The following is a 19,102-nucleotide window of genomic DNA, read 5'->3' as shown; positions in this document are numbered from 1 at the left end:
AGGGGCTGTGGGATGAGGGGGCGAGCTCTGTCCAGGGGCAGCTGGGGCCGCAAATGCCCCGGGCAGGCCCTGAGACGCTCCTGCCGACTATGTGCTGTGCCGTCCATCAGCCAGGTCGGCGGTGCGGGCAGCGTGCCCGCAGGAGGAGCGGATGGGCAGGGAGCAGGGAGACGTAACTTCATGACGTTGGAGGAATCAGAGGTGGGCGGGAGGCGGGGAGCAGGACAGGTGAGAAAACGCATGTAGCACGCGTTGAGCTCGAGCTGTAATTGTTAACGCTATTTCCTGTTCTGTCATTCAGGTGAAGGAAGTACTCCCGGCCGGATGCCTGAGGGATCCTTTTGAAAAGCGCGGGGCCGTATAAAATACCTCTGAGACGCACGTCGGGGCCAGAGAAACCGCGCTCTGAGGATGCTGTTTGCTTCTGGGGAGCAAGAGCAAGGGCGGCTCTAGGAGAAGCCTCCTCTCTGCGTTGCGTGCCGAGGCCCCGTAGCGATGTGACCGGCTCCGCGGCCGTCTTCCCGCTGAGACGCGGCGCTCTGCCCGCCGCCATGAGCGACCCGCGGCAGCCGCAGGAAGAGAAGCACAAGCTGGGCAGGGCCCCTGCCAAGTTCAAGGACCCGCCCAGAGCCATGCAGTCCGACGATTACTTCGCTCGGAAGTTCAAAGCCATCAACGGGAGCCTGGCCCCCGCCGCTCCCTTCGGCGTCTCCAACGCCAGTGAGAGTGGCGGCCCGGCCAACGGCACCCCCGCGGTGCCCAAGATGGGCGTGCGGGCCAGGGTGTCGGAGTGGCCTCCGAAGAAGGACTGCCCCAAGGAGCTGGCCTGCAAGGCGCTGTGGGGCGGCCAGTCCCAGAGCAGCTACGACAGCGTCGCCTCCGTCGTGCACAACGGGCAGAACGGCCAGGGCGACGGTCACCCCGAGGACCAGCTGGAGCTGGACTTTGCGGAGGCCAAGTACACCGCCGGGGACATCTTCGTCCACTCCCCCCACAGGGGACTTCACCCCATAAGACAGAGGAGCAACAGTGACGTCACCATCAGCGACATCGACGCCGAGGACGTCTTAGACCAGAACGCGGTGAACCCCAACACGGGCGCGGCGCTGCACCGGGAGTACGGGAGCACCTCCTCCATCGACCGGCAGGGCCTGTCCGGGGAGAACTTCTTCGCGATGCTCCGAGGGTACCGGGTAGAGAATTACGACCACAAGGCCGCGGCCCCTTTCGGGTTCCCGGGCTTCTTCCCCTGCGACCCCGGCGTGTCGCCCAGCCTCCACGCCGCCGCGCAGATCTCCCGCGGAGAGTTCGTCCGCATCTCAGGATTCGATTACGTGGACGGCGCCTTCCTCAGGGGCAGGGACCGGGACAAGCCTTTCAAGCGGAGGTTGAAGTCGGAGTCCGTGGAAACGTCCCTCTTCCGCAAGCTGCGAACGGTGAGAAGCGAACACGAGACGTTCAAGTTCACGTCGGACCTGGACGACGGCCGTCCGGAGCGGGGCGTCCGTCCCTGGAGCTGCCAGCGCTGTTTTGCACACTATGACGTCCAGAGCATTTTGTTTAACATCAACGAAGCCATGGCCACGCGGGCGAACGTGGGGAAAAGGAAGAACATGACCACCGGGGCCTCTGCGGCCTCCCAGATGCAGGCGCCCTCGGGCCCGACGGGCACCTGTGAGTCCCCGCTGGGCAGCAAGGAGGACCTCAACTCCAAAGAGAACCTGGACGCCGACGAGGGCGACGGGAAGAGCAACGACCTCGTCCTGAGCTGCCCGCACTTTAGGAACGAGACGGGCGGGGAGGGGGACCGGAGGATCGCGCTGTCCCGGGCCAGCTCGTCCTCCCTCGGCTCCGGGGAGAACTCCTTCGAGTCCTCCCTCAGCTCTCACTGCACGAATGCGGGCGTGTCGGTCCTGGAGGTGCCCCGAGAGAACCAGCCCATTCACAGGGAGAAGGTCAAGCGCTACATCATCGAGCACATTGACCTCGGGGCCTACTACTACCGCAAGTTCTTCTACGGGAAAGGTGAGGGGCCCGGCGTGCGGGCGAGCGGGCGAGCGTCCCGGCGGGCATCCTTCAGGGCCGCTTGGGAGGGACCAGGGACGCGGCACCTTCCTCCAGGGCCCGCTGTCCACGGCTGGTTCCTGTCGCTCTAGACCAGTCTCCTCTCTAGACACCCCCGTCTCCTGCCTTTGCTGATCTGTGATCCCCCATGTGCAAAGGCCTCTTTCTTCCTCTGGGCCAGTTTGTGAGCATCACAGTGTTAGACTTGATGGAGATTTGCGCTTTCTTTTGGTAAATATATTTTCAGTGATTTCAGAGAGGGAGAGGGAGAGAGAGAGAGAAACATCAGTGATGAGAGGGAATCATTCATCGGCACGCTCCACACTGGGGATCGAGCCTGCAACCCGGGCCTGTGCCCTGACCGGGAATCAGACCGTGACCTCCTGGTTCCTAGGTCGACCCTCACCCACTGAGCCACGCCAGCCGGGCGAGATTGACGCTTTTTAAGACGACTTCCCCGATTCACTCTGTCCCTCTCCGATTCCTCTGGACAATCTCTCCCGCTGTTTCCAGTAGATAGTTGTCCGGTTTTCCCTCTAGCCTTTCCTGTGCTTTCCCCGCACCTCTGCTTCACCTCTCCAGCTGTACACGTTCACAGCCCCTCCTGGGCTGTGGGATGCATTGGAAGAGTTAAATTATTGTTGAAAGAACCATATGATCAGCGTGACAGACAGCGTTAGTTTCCCTCCACGCCTGTAAGTGCGCTCACAGGGTTAGATACGATGGGAACCTCAGTCTGATTAGGGAGAACGTTAGGCAAATCCCAGCTGAGGGGCATCCTACAAGATCCCCGCTCAGCCCTCAGGACGGCCAAGGTCACCGGAAACCAGGGAGGTCTGAGCAGCCGGCACCCCGTAGCCGGGAGAGAAAAGGGCCTTGGGGAAAAGCTAGGGACCCCGGATAAAGTTCGGAGTTCATTGGTAGTGACGTGTCAGTGCGGGTCCATGAATTGAACAAAATTGCCAGCGTGATGTGAAGTGCTAACCACTGGGCGACCGGGTGAGGGGGGAGGAGGCCTTGACAATCGTTGCAGCTTTTCTGTAAACCAACCACTTAAAAACAGCTTGTGAACGTTTTTTAGTGTAAGTCAGGAATGTTACGTTGAGAATCTTTAAAATAAGAAGAGAAAAGAAGTCATACCCAGTTCTTAAAAGGCCAGCACTACAGTGCTGTTACGTCATTGAACTGTCCCTGAATTCCTGTGAGCAGCCGGCTCCCCTGTGTTTTCAATAGAGTCAGATGGAAGAAGGGTCCATTTCGCACGGTCCTTTCCGTACCCCTCCTGCTCCGCCGTGAGAGTTGTCCTCAGCACCTCCAGGCAGGGGAATTGTTACGCTTTACCATCTCCTCTCTGTCTTCTCCTCCCGGAAATGCACAGACATTCCGAGGAATTCCCCCGAAACCTGCTGGCTCAGCCGCCGTGGCTGTCACATGCCGCCGGTGCTGGGGTCCCCGCGCGCTCTGAAGGCCCAGTGCCTGACTCATCTCTTCTTGGGATTTTCTATTAACGAGCCTGAGAAAAGAAGTGCAGATCTTTCAGAACCCTTTGTAGGGGAGCCGAATTGGTTTCACGGGCAGATCTGGGTGTGCGTGGGTCGAGACGGCCGTGGTTTAGCCACCTCTCTCCCCGCTGCCCGCTGCTTCAGAGGCCTGTGTTGTGGTTCTTTCCTGCTCCCGCCACTGGCTTTCTTATCTGTTTCTTACAAAGCTATGCCAGCGTGAGAACGTTGATTCCTCCTTCCCATCCTCTTTCCACAAGATTTCAGGGATGTAGGCAGGTTGAAATTCTTGTTGTTTTTTAAAATATATTTGTATTGATTTCAGAAAGGAAGGGAGAGGGAGAGACATCAGTGATGGGAGAGACGCATGGATCGGCTGCCTCCTGCACGCCCCACACTAGGGATCGAGCCTGCAACCCGGGCATGTGCCCTGACCGGGAATGGAGCCCTGATATCCTCATAGGTCGAAGCTCAACCACTGAGCCACGCCGGCCGGGCTTTCCTCTCACCCTTATTGGCACCCACGTTCTGCCTTGTGGCTGGGGCGCTGCTGGCTGCAGTCGGCAGGAGCGTCCCTCACCCTCACGGTGGTCGGGGCCTGTGGCTGGCGGGCGAGGCGGCCTCACTTGAGGAAACGTGCAGACTGTTCTGAAAAGTCCGGCTCCTGGGTTCACGTGCCAGCTCCGTGGGGGACAAGTCCTGGCTTTGGGCCTCAGTTCATTACCTATAAAATGGGATCAAATAAAAACACCTCCTCTAGGGGACCCAGCACCACGAGTGCCCAGCACCGAGCACGCATCTTCCGGGCGCCCAGGTGGCTCCTAAGTAAACTTCTCTCCCAAGAAACCATTGCGCACGCTGCTGGTGCAGGGTCGGAAAGGTGCTGCTTTATTCTAATAGCTAACAGATGAAAAGAGGCAAAGCTGAGCGAACCCGGGGAAAGCAGTCTGGGAAAGGGTTTCCCGCTCACTTAAGTCTCGCTAACGGGCCACCTCGGGTGGGGTGCACCTCACAGACCCAGGGACCCCCCTGCGGCGGGTACAGGCCACCTTGCTTTCGATTTCACGCCTGGTGGCTTCTTTTTCCTCCTCCTGGTTTCATACAGTCACTGAAGAACATTAATAGGGCGTTGGACCCTATTACATTCAATCGGGGGAACTGAGTGCTATTCCTAACAGGAGGACTGTCCTAAGATGCAAGTTCCTCCCCGAGCGGACACATCGACTCAGGCCTCCCCCTCTGCCCGGCCATCTCGCCTCCGTAAGCAGAGCCCCATTGATGTCCAGGGCCCTTAGCAGGGAGGCCCTGCCCAACCACACGCGACTGGCAGCCTGGTGGCTTGTTGTCCGATCCCTGTGACCGCCGTGGGAAATGCTCGGGCTGGTGGGCTGCCCCCCCCCTCCTGTGATGGGGAGGCCACGGTTCCCACCCCGCAGCCTTCTAGGAACGTGCCCAGGACTGTACCCTCTAGGAGCCTGAGCACTGGGCTTCCCTGGGAAGAGGAATTCACGCTTGATGTGGCCGTTCACTGAGAAACTTCCTGTGTTTTGCTGCTGGTCAAGTAAGCAGGTCTCGCAGGGCACCCAGCAGCTTGTCAGAACCTGCCTCCCTTGTCTTTGTGAGACCCCACTCTGATTTCACTGTTTGTCCCAGTAAAGAAATAAAATGAGCCCAGCCAGCATAGCTCAGTGGTTGAGCATCGACCTATGAACCGGGAGGTCACCGTTCGATTCCCGGTCAGGGAACATGCCCGGGTTGTGGGCTCCGTCCCCAGTGTGGGGCGTGCAGGAGGCAGCCAATCCATGGTTCTCTCTCATCATTGATGTTTCTATCTCTCTCTCCCTCTCTCTTCCTCTCTGAAATCAATAAAAATATATTTTTTTAAAAAAGGAAAAGAAAATGACATGTGAAGCACATCGGGTTTGGAAACCAGGTGTGATCACACTCATTTGGGGGGCGGTGTCCCCGAGGCCTGTGGTTTCTCGGAGTGGGCGCTCCAGCCTCGAGGCGCCCTGCCCCGTCCTCTGACCACACGCTGTTCCCTCGCAGAGCACCAGAACTACTTTGGGATCGACGAGCACCTGGGGCCCGTGGCCGTCAGCATCCGGAGGGAGAAGGTGGAGGACGCCAAGGAGAAGGAGGCGTCGCAGTTCAACTACCGGGTGGCGTTCAGGACCAGCGAGGTAACGGTGCCCCGTGGCCACAGTCCTGGGCCGAGCCTGGGATGCCACACGTTCGGTTGTTTCAGAAAAGTATCGCCTTGGTTTCTTAATGAGAACTGTTACAACCTTTCAGATCATTGAAAGGGCCGCACCTTTTTATTTAAAAAAATAAAATTGAAAACCTGCCATGGATGGCCCGGCCGGCGTGGCTCAGTGGTTGGGCATCGACCCCTGCACCAGGAGATCATGGTTCGATTTCCAGTCAGGGCACAGGCCCGGGTTGTGGGCTCCATCCCCAGTGGGGGGCATGCAGGAGGCAGCCGATCCATGATTCCCTCTCATCATTGATGTTTCTCTCTCTCTCTCTCTCCCTCTCCCTTCCTCTCTGAAATCCATAAAAATATATTTTAAAGAAAGATTAACTGAGGTCTCGTGTGTCGCCCCTGCAGCTCACAACGCTGAGAGGAGCGATTTTGGAAGACGCGGTGCCCTCCACGGCCCGGCACGGCACAGCGCGGGGCCTGCCCCTCAAGGAGGTGCTGGAGTACGTCATCCCCGAGCTGAACATCCAGTGCCTGCGGCAGGCCGCCAGCTCCCCCCGGGTCCCCGAGCAGCTGCTCAAGCTCGACGAGCAAGGGGTGCGTGTCCTGTGAGGCCAGGGGATGCGTGTCCTGTGAGGCCGGGGGGCGGGGGGTGTCCTGTGAGGCCGAGGGGGGGTCTGTCTCTCAATGCTTTGGCGTTTCCCATCCACCTTTCCTTTCGGATCGTTTCTTTCTGGCACCTGGACTCCTTTTCTCGCTGCTTTTTCCCAGAATGCCTCTCTCTGGGTTCACACACATGCTGCCTTCGTCGTGTAGCACCTGCTGAGCCGTGCCCTGCGGGCTTCTACCAGGTCGGGTGTGTCCCAGCGAGCGTGCGCACGGCTGACCTGGGATTTTTATTTTTTTAATCTTATTGTTGAAAGTATTACAGATGTCCCCTATTTCCCCCCCATCGCCCCCTTCCAGTCCGCATCGCCCCCCCTCCTCCCGGCCTTCACCGCCCCTGAGTGTCCCCCCTACTCTCCCGGTTTGTCTGGCGTCGTTAGGTAACGGAGTCGAGTCTCATTTTGCCTCGTTTCACTGATCGAGTCAGCCATGAATTCTGATCCGCCGCTCTCTTGCCCAGCGAGGGAATAAAAGCGAGCGCGTTACGGATTGACGGCTGGAGAGAATCGGGCGCGTCTGCTGATCTGTCAGTTTCTGAGGCTCAGGTTGCTGCGAGGGAGATTGAGTGCTCTGATACCGCCAGGGAGAAGGGGTCCCTCTTTGGGGAGAATCAGAGGCTCTAAAGACGGATCCGTTTCCCCCCCAGCCTGGGAGAAAGCCGCCCTGCGCTCCCACCCGCGCGGGAGTGCCCGGGATAGGGTTACAGCCGGAACTCTTCAATCGCTATTAACATTCCTCGCGGCCTTTGTATATTTAACAGATGTTTTCTTTGCAAGATAGTCGAAATGTAGAAATGACTTTAATTGCGCGGGCAGAGTCACTTTTATGGAAACCAAACAGTTTTCTGTTTATATGCATATATCACAGTGCCCACTGGGACGCTGGCCTTCCCTGGCCTTCGTTTGATTTGTTTTCTTACTGCAGCCTTTCATATTTCATATTTTTATGATGGTTCAAATCACAACAAAAAGGGAACGTTAGGAGCCAGCGACAGAAAGCTTTTAAAAGTCTGTGGCCTTTTTTCCTCCCCGACTGGGAAGATAACGCTCGTTAATCTGTGGCGGGTGCAGGATGAAGGATTTCCAGTTACAGTTTGGAGTAGATGCTTGAGTAGTTAATTCCGTTCATTTTGGAAACTTAGCGGACCCCACTCGGCCATGCCTTACATAATTCCTCAGGGTTGCTGCCTTTTCTTCCGTGTATTTCGGGGTTCCTGGGTTTGGGGCCGTTTGTACAACCACATTTGCTGCTGCTGCTTCTTTTTAAAAAAAAATATTTTTATTTATTTCCGAGATGAAGGAGAGGGAGAGAGAGATAGAAACGTCAGTGATGAGGGAGAATCATGGATCGGCTGCCTCCTGCACGCCCCACACTGGGGATCGAGCCTGCAACCCGGGCATGTGCCCTTGACCAGGAATGGAACCATGACCTCCTGATTCATAGGTTGACTCTCAACCACTGAGCCGCACCAGCCGGGGTCACACCATTACTTCTTCTTTTGCTCATTTGCTCAAGGGCCCCGTCCCGCAGGCTTCCTGAGGGCTGAAGGCTCAGCTTCTACCATTTTCGTCTTCCTGGGAGTCAGCATGTCTGAGCTCCGTGATGAGTAACCGCACTGCTTTCCCCTTTCAGCTGAGCTTCCAGCACAAGATCGGGATCCTGTACTGCAGGGCCGGCCAGGGCACGGAGGAGGAGATGTACAATAACGAGACGGCCGGCCCGGCCTTCGAGGAATTCCTCGACCTGCTGGGCCAGCGCGTGCGGCTCAAAGGGTTCAGCAAGTACCGGGCTCAGCTGGACAATAAAAGTAAGCTTCATGGCGGCGTGTGTCTCATTCTCCCAGGGGGGCCGCCCCGGAAACCTACGCCAGCGGTCACGTGCCCTCTGGCCTGGACCCCAGGAGCTGCCGGGCCAGCTGGTTTGGGGTCAAGTGTAGATTTCCTCCGACATGCGTGGGACGCACCTTTCTCCAGGTGTATGTTTCTCACACCTCAGGGGCCAGCTCTTCCTCTGTCATGCCAGCAGGGAGAACCTTTTCCTATTTTCTTCTTCCTTTTAACCCACTCCCTGCTCTGGCTCACCAAGGATGAGCGCTCCGCTCGTTTCTGACAGTCGACATATGAACACGGTCCCGTTGTGGTTTCACGATGTTAACTAGGGAGTCAGAGCTGCGATGGAAAAGCCGATGATCCTGTTCTTCAAGGACCTTCATCAGGCGCCTCGGGTGCCAGGTGGACGGGCCGATTGAAAACTCGGGTTTCTGTCCACTAATGTGCGATTTGTCTCGAATCCTCAGTTAGATCAGCGGTTCTCAACCTGTGGGTCGCGACCCCTTCGGGGGTCGAATGACCCTTTCACAGGGGTCGCCTAAGACCATCGGAAAACACATCTATAATTACATATTGTGTTTGTGATTCATCACTATGCTTTCATTATGTTCAATGTGTAACAATGAGAATACATCCTACATATTAGATATTTACATGACGGTTCATAACAGTAGCAACATTACAGTGATGAAGTAGCAACAAAAATAATTTTATGGTTGGGTCACAACATGAGGAGCTGTATTTAAAGGGTCGCGGCATGGGGAAGGTTGAGAACCACTGAGTTAGGTCATCCGATGTAGAATATTCTAAATATTCGGGCCACGTGCTTATGCTGCTATTGGGTTGCTGTGCAGCTACCATACCAGGCAGAGGAATTGGGTATATTCTGGAAAATTCTGCTTCTTACCAAGCAGTGGATTGCTTGTCCTTTTCATGAGAGAGGAGCAAGTAGAGTCTGAAGGGCAGGGTCTGGGAAGGCGGCCAGCCCGCTCCCTAGGGATGAGTGGGGGCGGCAGCAAGCTGGCATTGGGACCAGGTGGCCTAGGGCCTCTAGCTCCCTGCCTCCAGCATCCATTAACCGGGACTCCCTACCTCAGGGCGGTGCCAGGTCTTCATACCCCTGTCACCAGGTCTGGGTTTGAAGGTCACGGAGAGGACAGATCACAGGACCTGGAGCCGTGTTAGCTCACGTGTGGGCCCCTGTGTGACCTCCACACTCGCTGGAGTAGGAGTTGGGCTGTTACGTTGAATGCATGTTGCTCTCGCCTCAGATGCATGAAGATAAGGAAATCATTTAGACCCCCACTGTGCATATCCACATGTTTTAATGAAGTTCAGTGAGGCCTTTTCTGATTTTCTTTTTTTCTTGGCAAGCTCCTCTTACCCACAAACCACCACCCACGCCTTGAGGCGCTGGCCTGCCGCCTTGAGATGTCCTTGGTTTGCCCGGGTTCTAGCTAAGAATTGGCAGGAAACACGCACACGCTCGCAGGATGGGCAAGAGTGACTGCTCCTCGGGGGAGCCGAGGGCTCAGAGGCACGTGGTGAGAGCAGGGCGGGCTGCAGACCTGCTGGGAGAGCAGCAGACACAGCAGGTGCGAGAGGGCGGGGGACCATCAAGATGCCATTGTGCGTAGTTGAGTGGTTTGTTTCTCCAGTGGAATCGCCTTCTGTCAGGATGACGTTCTCAGTGTCCAAGCGCTCACTTTCCAGTTGCCTGACTTGTTTCTGTAATTGTCTGTCTCTAGCCGACTCTACGGGGACGCACTCCCTCTACACCACGTACAAAGACTACGAGCTCATGTTCCACGTGTCCACCATGCTGCCGCACATGCCCAAGAACAGACAGCAGGTACGTGCCCCCTTCGCCGCTCACACCGCAGCCAGCCCAGCCCCGGGGGGCGGTTCACGCCGTGGAATCTGCAGAGAATTATTGGGTTTTTCTTGAAAGGCATTCAGAATCGTTGACTCTTGAATCATTTGGGCTTTAAAAGGATTATTATTGCAGATGTTTTGTTTGTTTTTAATATATTTTTGTTGATTTCAGAGAGGAAGGGAGAGGGAGAGAGAGAGAGTCATCAGTGATGAGAGAGGATCATGGATCGGCTGCCTCCTGCACGCCCCACACTGGGGATCGAGCCCGCAACCCGGGCCTGTGCCCTGACCGGGAATCGCACCATGGCCTCCTGGTTCATAGGTCAGCGCTCAACCATTGAGCCACACCAGCTGGGCTGGGTGGTTTATTTGCATAAAGAGGATTCACTGGATGGGAAGACGCTGACTCAGATCAGCGCACTGTCCCAGGTGCCGCTGAATCACTTAGTGATAAACAGGGTGAGTGGTCGCTCCGATGGCGCTTCCTCAGGCCACGGCCATCTGTCTGCACGTCAGTACCTCATGCAGGGAGCCAGTGCCTTTGAGCCCGGCCCTCCGCATTCAGCCACCGAGCCCTCCAGCTCTCTACTCGCTGGAGTCCTTGGGCTCCAAACAGGATCAGCCCGTCACTCTCATCGGGCCGCCTCTGTGTGTGACGTCTGCTTGGCTTGACTGTTCCCGGAACTCATCCCCGGCCCCCCGCCCCCTGTGCCCGGTGTTGTACAGCCATTCACACCTGCAGTTTATGAGTTCCTGGGACCTGCCCCTCTTTTTTCCTTTTTTTTTCGGTGAAACTATCCTTAAAAAGTCCTACACATAGAAAATGTGTATGGAGGGATGGGGGATGGGAGATGGTGGGGTGGATGGGTGTTTTAAACTTCCCAGACTGGAGATTTAAAATAAATAAATAGAATAAAAATAGATGTATGTATCCCTGTGTGTTAGACAATACATTACCAATTCCATAGCCTAAAGAGCTGTTTGGTTACCTTTTTTTAAAACTTGAGTGAGAATCTGTGACACGGGATAACTTATGCTGATGAGCTAGAGGTGGGAAACTGTCAAAACTGCTTTGTTTTTTTACTTGCTCTTCCCGCACATGGAATATGTATGATCCTTATGTGGATCCCTGGAGATCTATAGTCGTCCCCCAGTGGATGCCTGAAACCACAGATAGTACCAAACCCTATGTATGCTACTTTTTTCCCCTCCACATACATACCTATGATAAAGTTTAAGTTATAAGTTCAGGGCAGTAAGAGACGAACAGCAATGCCTAATAATGAAATAGCCCGGTTATAACCATCCGCCGTGATGGAAGGTATGTGACCACTGCCCCTCAGAGCTGTGCTGTATGCATCGCGTGCAGATGCCGGACAAAGACACGATTTACATCTTGGGGGACAGAACGGGACAGCGGGAGATTTCATCACGCTACCCAGAACAGGGCGCATTGATAACTTATGAATTGTTCATTTCTGGAATTTTCCATTTAGTATTTTCAGACTGTGGTTGACTGCGGGTGGCAGAAGCCATGGAAAGCAGACTTCGGATCAGGGGGACCACTGTGTACTCTACACCCCGGGGGCAAACACGCATCAGGCGGAGGGCATGAGCGAGGCGTGGGAGGTGGCGAGAGCTGGTGATTATTAGGGGATGAGGACATGGTCTGGGTTTCCAGCCCTGGAGTGCTGGTTTGGGAAGGATTGGAGGGTAGCCCCAGGCTCGGAGGGGAAAAAGGCTATGTCTCTGAGAACCGCGCCCCCCCCCCCCCCCCCGGCCCCCGGTTTGGAAACACGGTGTGGGGCCTGTGACTTTCGGTTCCTCTTTGTGGCTTCCTTCTCCGCTAAGAAAAGGCTCCTGCAGAAGAATGGAGTTGTTAAGAGCAAGAACTCCGGAGCCAGACTTCCTGGGTAGGAGTTCAGGCTACTAGCTCATGACCTTGGGCCAGCTTTTCCAGGCTTTCCTTTCCTCTCCACCCTCCCTCTCCCTCAAGACAGATGTTTATCTCTCTCTTTTTGTTGTTAATCCTTACCCTGAGGATATCTTTCCATTGGTTTTTAGTGAGAGTAGAAGAGAGAGGGAAAGACAGAGACACATGGATGGGAGAGAAATACAGTGATTGGTTGCCTCCTGCATGAGCCCCAACCAGGGCCCCGGCTGGGGAGGAGCCTGCAACCGAGGTTCATGCCCTTGACCAGAATCGAACCTGGGACCCTTCTGTCCACAGGCCGATGCTCTATCCGCTGAGCCAAACCGGCTGGGGCTCTTTTTTTCACTGAAGGGTCCCTAAGCACCTAGAATGGTACCCAAACCATTGTAAGGGGTCTCTAAGCATCTGTTGAGATCATCATGAAACCTTCCTCAGTGATAATTAGAGTTAGGTGAGTTAATACATATAAGCACGTGAAGTGTGCCTGGTACAGTGAGCTCGGCAAGTTGTAGTAGTAACTTATTTTATAATGGACTAGATACAAAGCCTGGTATTTAAATGACTTAATTTGCATTTTATTTTCCTGTTCCCAACCCCAACGATGTTATGAAAAACCAAGGCCTGAATAGTTAAGAAAGTAAGGGGCTCTTTTATGAATAATTTTGTAAAATTACTTTTGCTTTGACATTGAATATTTTCCAATCATGTGTCGTCATCAGAATATTCTGGCCCAGCCGGGTGTGGCTCAGCGGTTGAGCGTCAACCCGGGAACCAAGAGGTCGCTGGTTCAGTTCCCAGTCAGGGCATATACCCGGGTTTCGGGCTAGATCCCCAGTGAGCGCATGCAGGAGGCAGCCGATTGATGATTCTCTCTCATTGTTAATGTTTCTCTCTCTCTCCCCCTCTCCCTTCCTCTCTGACATCAATAACAATATATTTTTTTTAAAAAGAATATCCTGTTCGTAGGTAAATGATGCCATATCCAATCATGGAACACATGCTTCCCTAATTTACCAAGGATTCTGCTGACTCTTCCCGTATCCCTCACCCACCCCTCCCGTGCCCACACATTGCGTGAATCCCAAGGGCATCCATGTCTGAAATGAGCAGCTGGGCTGGTGCCTGCATTTGGCGGCCTCCGGACTTGGCCCGGTCAACTGGCCTCCACATGAGCTGTGCCCGTGACTCCGGTCTCATTAGCACCACGGCATCTGTGACTGCGTAACTGGTCCAGACTCGTCCACATCAGACAGAATTCCCTATGTTTGTTCTTGTAATAAACCAAGCCGAGAGCTGCTTCTGAGACGCAGTAAAAGTCTTTAGAGAACTCACCACAGCAAACGAGTTCAGTGTTTGGAATGTCTGACACCCACGAAGAAAAGCTGGCCAGGCCGGGGCGTGCTAAGGGGCCCTCCTTGGGGCGCTGCCCTCCTCCTGGGTCCTGGGGTCTCGGGTCCTGGTTGGCGGTCAGGCCCTTTCACAGGCCCTTCTCCCCGGGGTGTTTCCCTTCTGCTGGTCCCGCGGACAGATCTCAGCGGAGCAGTCAGGGTGTCATCCCTGGAAAGAGCCCCACAAATTGGCTCTAAGCTTCACTTTGACAGGGAAACCTCTCCCGCAAACTAAGTGTCTAAAACAGATGCAGGAAGTGTGGGGCCTGGCACGGGTAACCTCTTTTAAAAAATCTTTTAAAATATGTTTTTATTGATTTTTAGAGAGAGGAAGGGAGAGGGGTAGAGGGATGGAAACATCTGTGATGAGAGAGAGAGTCATCGATCGGCTGCCTCCTGCACGTCCCCTACTGGGGATGGAGCCCGAAACCCAGGCATGTGCCCTGACAGGGAATCGAACCCTAACCTCTCGATTCCTGGGTCGACACTCAACCACTGAGCCACACCGGCCGGGCCTGAGTGGTTCTCTTGGCACTGGAGAGCGTCACGTGGAGAAGGGAGACGTTAGCCCTAGTGGGTGTCACTTCCTGTTCCTGACTCCCGAGCAAACAGTGCCTGGCGCTCAGGGCCTGCCCCCCAGGGTTTGCGGGGCCGCGTTTGTTTATGGCGGTCACACCTTTCCCTTTCCCCTTCCAGACTCTGATTATCCGGAATATCACTGATCAGTTAAAAAAAACCAGCACCGATCACAAGGGAAGCCACTTACCTTTTGTAAGAAGTCCAAGAAATTCCTTCTCCAATGTCTGATAAGGTCTAGCCAGTAGCGAGGAATGTTTTGCTTAACTTTCCAGATGCTATATTGCTTGAGTCTCTAATCAAATTCAAGCTTCCTATTAATGGACAGGGAGTTAATTTTTCTGACTTTATTCTCCTACAAGGAGTTTTAGATTTTATTCTTCCTAATGACTCTCCTTGACTCTTCCCCCCACCCCCCCCGCCCCCCATACACACACACTTGACTTTTTCTACAAAGTGCATTTTGTGACCATGGTTAAAAACTCACTTGACTTTTAAAAACATGTTGGGCCCACTTTACAAAGACAAAGAATGCGCTTAGAAAGAGACAGGGCCATTTGACTATTGTTAAGGTAACTAGCCTTAAAGTTTCCCTTAGCCTCTGCTTTATTTTTTTTTAAATATATGTTTATTGATTCCCGAGAGGAAGGGAGAGAGAGAGAGAGAAACATCAACGATGAGAGAGAATCATTGATCGGCTGCCTCCTGCACGCCTCCTACTAGGGACCAAGCCTGCAACCTGGGCATGTGCCCTTGACAGGATTTGAACCCAGGACCTTTCAGTCTGCACAGGCCGACGCTCTATCCACTGAGCCAAACTGGCCAGGGCTCAGCTTTTCTATGGAAGTTTGTTTTAGGTACTTACCTTTTGCTTCCATTTTCTTCTCTCTGCGTGAACTTTTTTGTGGTTACTGTCTGTGTCCACTGTCATAGGGCTAAAGGGCAGCACAGTGGCCATGACCTAGTTTGTCACTGACTTTTTACCTGCATCCGAAGTGACGCATTTTCCTTCGGTATCTAGCCAACATTTAAAAAAAAATAATACAGGTGACTCGTTGGGTTTGTATGAATGTAGGTTCATATATGTCTCAACACTTCACCGACGGTGAGATGGCTTTCATGGGTTTGTAACTTCACCGCGGGGACTTCAATAGGAATTTTCCCAGGTGTGACTCAGCCTGGCGAAGGGGAACACCTCCTCCCACCGTCCCAGGCCTTCATTGTGTGAAATCTCGAGTCAGGGGCCCGGCGGTGAGAGCTTTGTGCGTCTGGGTTTAAAGGTTTTACAAGCTGCACTGAATGCTCTTCACAGTGAGTGATGTCTGCTCTGTGGGTGCCAAAGAAATAAATGGAAGAGTAAGCTCGGCGCTTTGTTTTTGCTAATAAAGAGCTTTACTACCTGAGATCCTCCGGGCCCCGAGCTGACATCATCACCTTGGGAAGGCTCAGTGGGTCTGTTAAAACTGCAGATCACACACGGTGAGCACACAGTCAGGGGCGCTTCTTGCCTGGACTATCGAGGTCCCGTGCATGGATCTGTGAGCGAGGTGGTCACAGTGTCACAACACAGTGTTAGGGCCGTGATAATGTATTTTTTTAAATATATATTTTTTATTGGTTTTAGAGAGGATGGGAGAGGGGGGGAGAGAGAGAGAAACATCAATGATGAGAGAGAGAATCAGGAATCGGCTGCCTCCTGCACGCCCCACACTGGGGGTCGAGCCCACAACTCGGGCATATGTCCCGACTGAGTATCGAACCGTGACCTCCTGGTTCATAGGTTGACTCTCAACCACTGAGCCACACCAGCCAGGCTAGTCCTCTCCTTTGTGCATTCATTTAGCAGTGTGCGGTGGGAGTCTGCTGGGACTGGGCAGGCCGTTAGAAGCTGGGAAATCAGAAAGCCCTGAGACGCCCCCCGGCCTCACGGGATCCTTACCTGATGTAGAAGTCCGCCAGCTCTTAGTGTGTTCCGAGGCAGGCCCGGGTGTGTGTGGGGAGGCTGGCCTGGGCTTGCAGAGGCCGGTCCTTGTAGAGGAGCTGATAGCTAAGCAGAGACCTGAGCTGTCTGGGAGAAACTTGGGGTGGGAAGTGAAGGTGTTCCATGTTGAAATGTTGGGGTTCCTCCTCTCCTGCGACATCTGTACTTTTTAAGATTCCATACTATTGGGTTTCCAGCTGTTACTGTGATGGAATTGTGTGTTTCTGAATCAGACTTAAAACACCAAATTGAAGTTGGCTACTTTGACTATATTAGCACCACAGTAGCAGGGTGGTGCACTTTTGTTGCAGAAACTTAACCTTACTGTGGGAGCAGGCGAGCGAGGCCACAGTGAGGATTCTGTCTCCTCCTCTGAATTAAAGAGCTGAACCCATGGAATTCCTTAAAGCATATTGATCTCTCACGTGTATTGTTTTAGGGTAAAAAGATAAAAGGAGCCCGGCCCGGCGTGGTTCAGCGGTTAGCGTCGACCTGTGAACCAGGAGGTCAGGGTTCGATTCCCAGTCAGGGCACATGCCCAGATTGTGAGCTCGATCCCCAGTGTGGGGTGTGCAGGAGGAAGCCGATCAGTAATTCTCTCTCATTACTGATGTTTTTCTCTCTCTCCCTCTTCCTTCTTCTCTGAAATCAATAAAAGGTAAAAGGAGAGAGCATGCAAGCTGAAGGAGCAGGACATAGCGTGGGATTGCATCTCCCAGGCCCTGTCCTGCGGCCCGGGCAGGAACTGGCTTCCCCAGAGGACCCTGCTTCTCAATGACTTCCCTTTGCTGAAAGATGGGCTCATTGTGCCACTGACAAAGTCTGTTTGTACAGAAAACCTCGTGTGTAACTGCGTGTGTGCGTGTGTGTGTGTGTTCTCTGTCCCGCCCGCAGCTCCTGAGGAAAAGGCATATAGGAAATGACATCGTGACCATTGTCTTCCAAGAGCCCGGAGCACTTCCTTTCACTCCAAAGAGCATCCGGTCCCACTTTCAACACGTCTTCGTCATCGTCAGGGTGCACAACCCGTGCACCGAGAATGTGTGCTACAGGTGAGCCGGTTCCCCGACGGCTCCCGCCCCGGCTCACTTCCACAGCATCTCCCCCGGATCGTTTATATCCCAATTACTATTTTTAACCCCATAATTATCCCTGTTGTCTAATTATATTCCCCAGTGTCTTCACGCGGGCGCTTCTTCTGTAAGAAATAATTACCTTCCCATTTTTGAAGAAAATGAAATGCCTAGCAGATCAGAATCATACATGATACATTCCCTTGATTTTTTTTCCCCCCTAAAAACTTCCTCCAGCACCATAACGTCACTGCTCCCAGCCTGGGGCCGGGGGGGGGGGGGGGGGGGGGGGAGGGGGGGGGGCGGCGGTTGTGGCCGGGTCAGTGCTTCTTGAGGAGGAGAAATTATCACAGGGGCAAAACTCTGCTTGTCAGCCTGGCTCCTGGGAACACGCGCTCCTGCAGGCTGGAACCTGGAGCTGCCCTGGCCCGGGTGACTTCCCTCAGCTGTCCATGGGCCTCAGAATTCCCAGCTGTTTCCATCCAGGCCTGTTTTTCTTCTTACCTCCTAAGTAAGGGGCAATTCTTTTTTTTTTTTTTTTAAATGTATTTTTATTGATTTCAGAGATGAAGGGGAAGAGAGAGAAACATCAATGATGAGAGAGAATCATGGATCGGCTGCCTCTTGCACGCCCCGCACTGAGGATGGAGCCCACACCCCGGGCATGTGCCCCAACCGGGAATCGAACCAGGACCTCACGGTTCATAGGCCAACACTTAACCACTGAGCCACACCGGCCGGGCTGGGCAACTCTTTCCTAAGAAAGAGCTGATCTTCTGTGGGGTTCTGGGAAGAGAGTGGGCCTTTGACCTGAGGTTGAGGTGCTTGGTATGAATTATTTATTTCTCAGAGCCTTTGCTTCCTTCTCTTAAACGTGGGATTAATCATATTTACTTCAGGACATATGTGTACCTATGAAGGATAAAGAGCAGAAATGATGCAGAGCAACTGTCCGAGGCCTGGCAACCCTCAAAGGCTCTGCCCTTAGTCATCTGAACACAGTTGCTGCCAGTTCACTGCCGACGGGCCGAGGCGGGGCGCAGTGTGGGTGGAGCCTCGGGGGCCTGTGAGGACTCCCGAAGGCAGAGAAACCCGCCTGTGCGTTAGGTGTTGCCAGTTGACATCCCCAGCCCATGCCCACGCTCACAGTCAGCTTGTTAGAGCCGGCGATTCTCTGGTCCTACTGTGCGGTGTGCTAGCTCAGCATGCCCGCCACCTGCTGGTCTTCCTCCCACGCCGATTTTTATACATACCGAGCGAAACACCGCTGGCCTAATGCTCAGATCCACTCACTAATGCTAAAAAAAAAAAAAAAAAAAAAAAAGGAAAAGGAAGAAGTGTAGTATCTGCTCTGTATAAACTTTCTACTTGACTAGACAGTGTTGGTGCAAACATGGTAAATTGCTGATTCTTCCGCGATCTCGCCCTAAGAATGGTAATTATGAAAAATAATCTTAAGTGAACCATCCTAATGGATTGGAAACTTCAGCCGAGGGCTGTGTTGTATTTGGTTTGATTTTTATTGGCTGCTGTTTTTTAGGTCAAACAAGTCTTTTCAGTTTCTTTCTATCTTTAGTTTATTGCTTCTATCATGAGGGGGTTCATTAGCACAAAAAACCCTAAACAGACGTAATACCTATTTTTTTCCAGGATTTTTATTTTAATTAAATCACCCGGGAGGAATTTTGGGGGTATAAATATAGATCTTATAAGCAGAGTGGACTGCATTATGCTTTCTGTGACAGGAGGGCTGTGCAAACCACTCAAATAAATAAAAACATATCCAGCCCGGCCAGGGATGCTCAGTGGTTAAGTGTCAATCCATGAACCAGGAGGTCACGGTTCGATTCCCAGTCAGGGCACATGCCCGGGTTGGGGGCTCAATCCCCAGTGTGGGGTGTGCAGGAGGCAGCCGATCCATGAGTCTCTCTCATCATTGATGTTTCTATCTCTCTCCCTTCCTCTCGGACATCAATAAAACTATGTATATTAAAAAAAAACTTATCCAGAAATGA

At 53.5% G+C, this 19,102-nt stretch overlaps 1 protein-coding gene across 3 annotated transcripts in view; it reads left to right on the top strand.

Moving 5' to 3' along the window:
- Window positions 1-19,102, top strand: part of SIPA1L2 (signal induced proliferation associated 1 like 2) — a 103,855-nt gene that overhangs the window by 50,760 nt on the left and 33,993 nt on the right. For all 3 annotated transcript variants that reach the window (XM_070401421.1, XM_070401422.1, XM_070401420.1), the window contains exons 2-7: window positions 302-2,025; window positions 5,613-5,746; window positions 6,175-6,363; window positions 8,065-8,239; window positions 10,010-10,113; window positions 16,909-17,066. In XM_070401421.1, the coding sequence (XP_070257522.1) occupies window positions 552-2,025; window positions 5,613-5,746; window positions 6,175-6,363; window positions 8,065-8,239; window positions 10,010-10,113; window positions 16,909-17,066 (2,234 nt within the window). In that variant the 5' untranslated portion in view covers window positions 302-551. The remainder of the gene's footprint in view (window positions 1-301; window positions 2,026-5,612; window positions 5,747-6,174; window positions 6,364-8,064; window positions 8,240-10,009; window positions 10,114-16,908; window positions 17,067-19,102) is intronic.

Source organism: Myotis yumanensis, unplaced genomic scaffold, assembly GCF_028538775.1.
Source record: "Myotis yumanensis isolate MYYU_CA2020_CCGP unplaced genomic scaffold, mMyoYum1.0.hap1 SCAF_22, whole genome shotgun sequence".
In the NCBI taxonomy this organism is placed as follows: domain Eukaryota; kingdom Metazoa; phylum Chordata; class Mammalia; order Chiroptera; family Vespertilionidae; genus Myotis; species Myotis yumanensis.
This window is presented reverse-complemented; position numbering and strand designations above follow the sequence as displayed.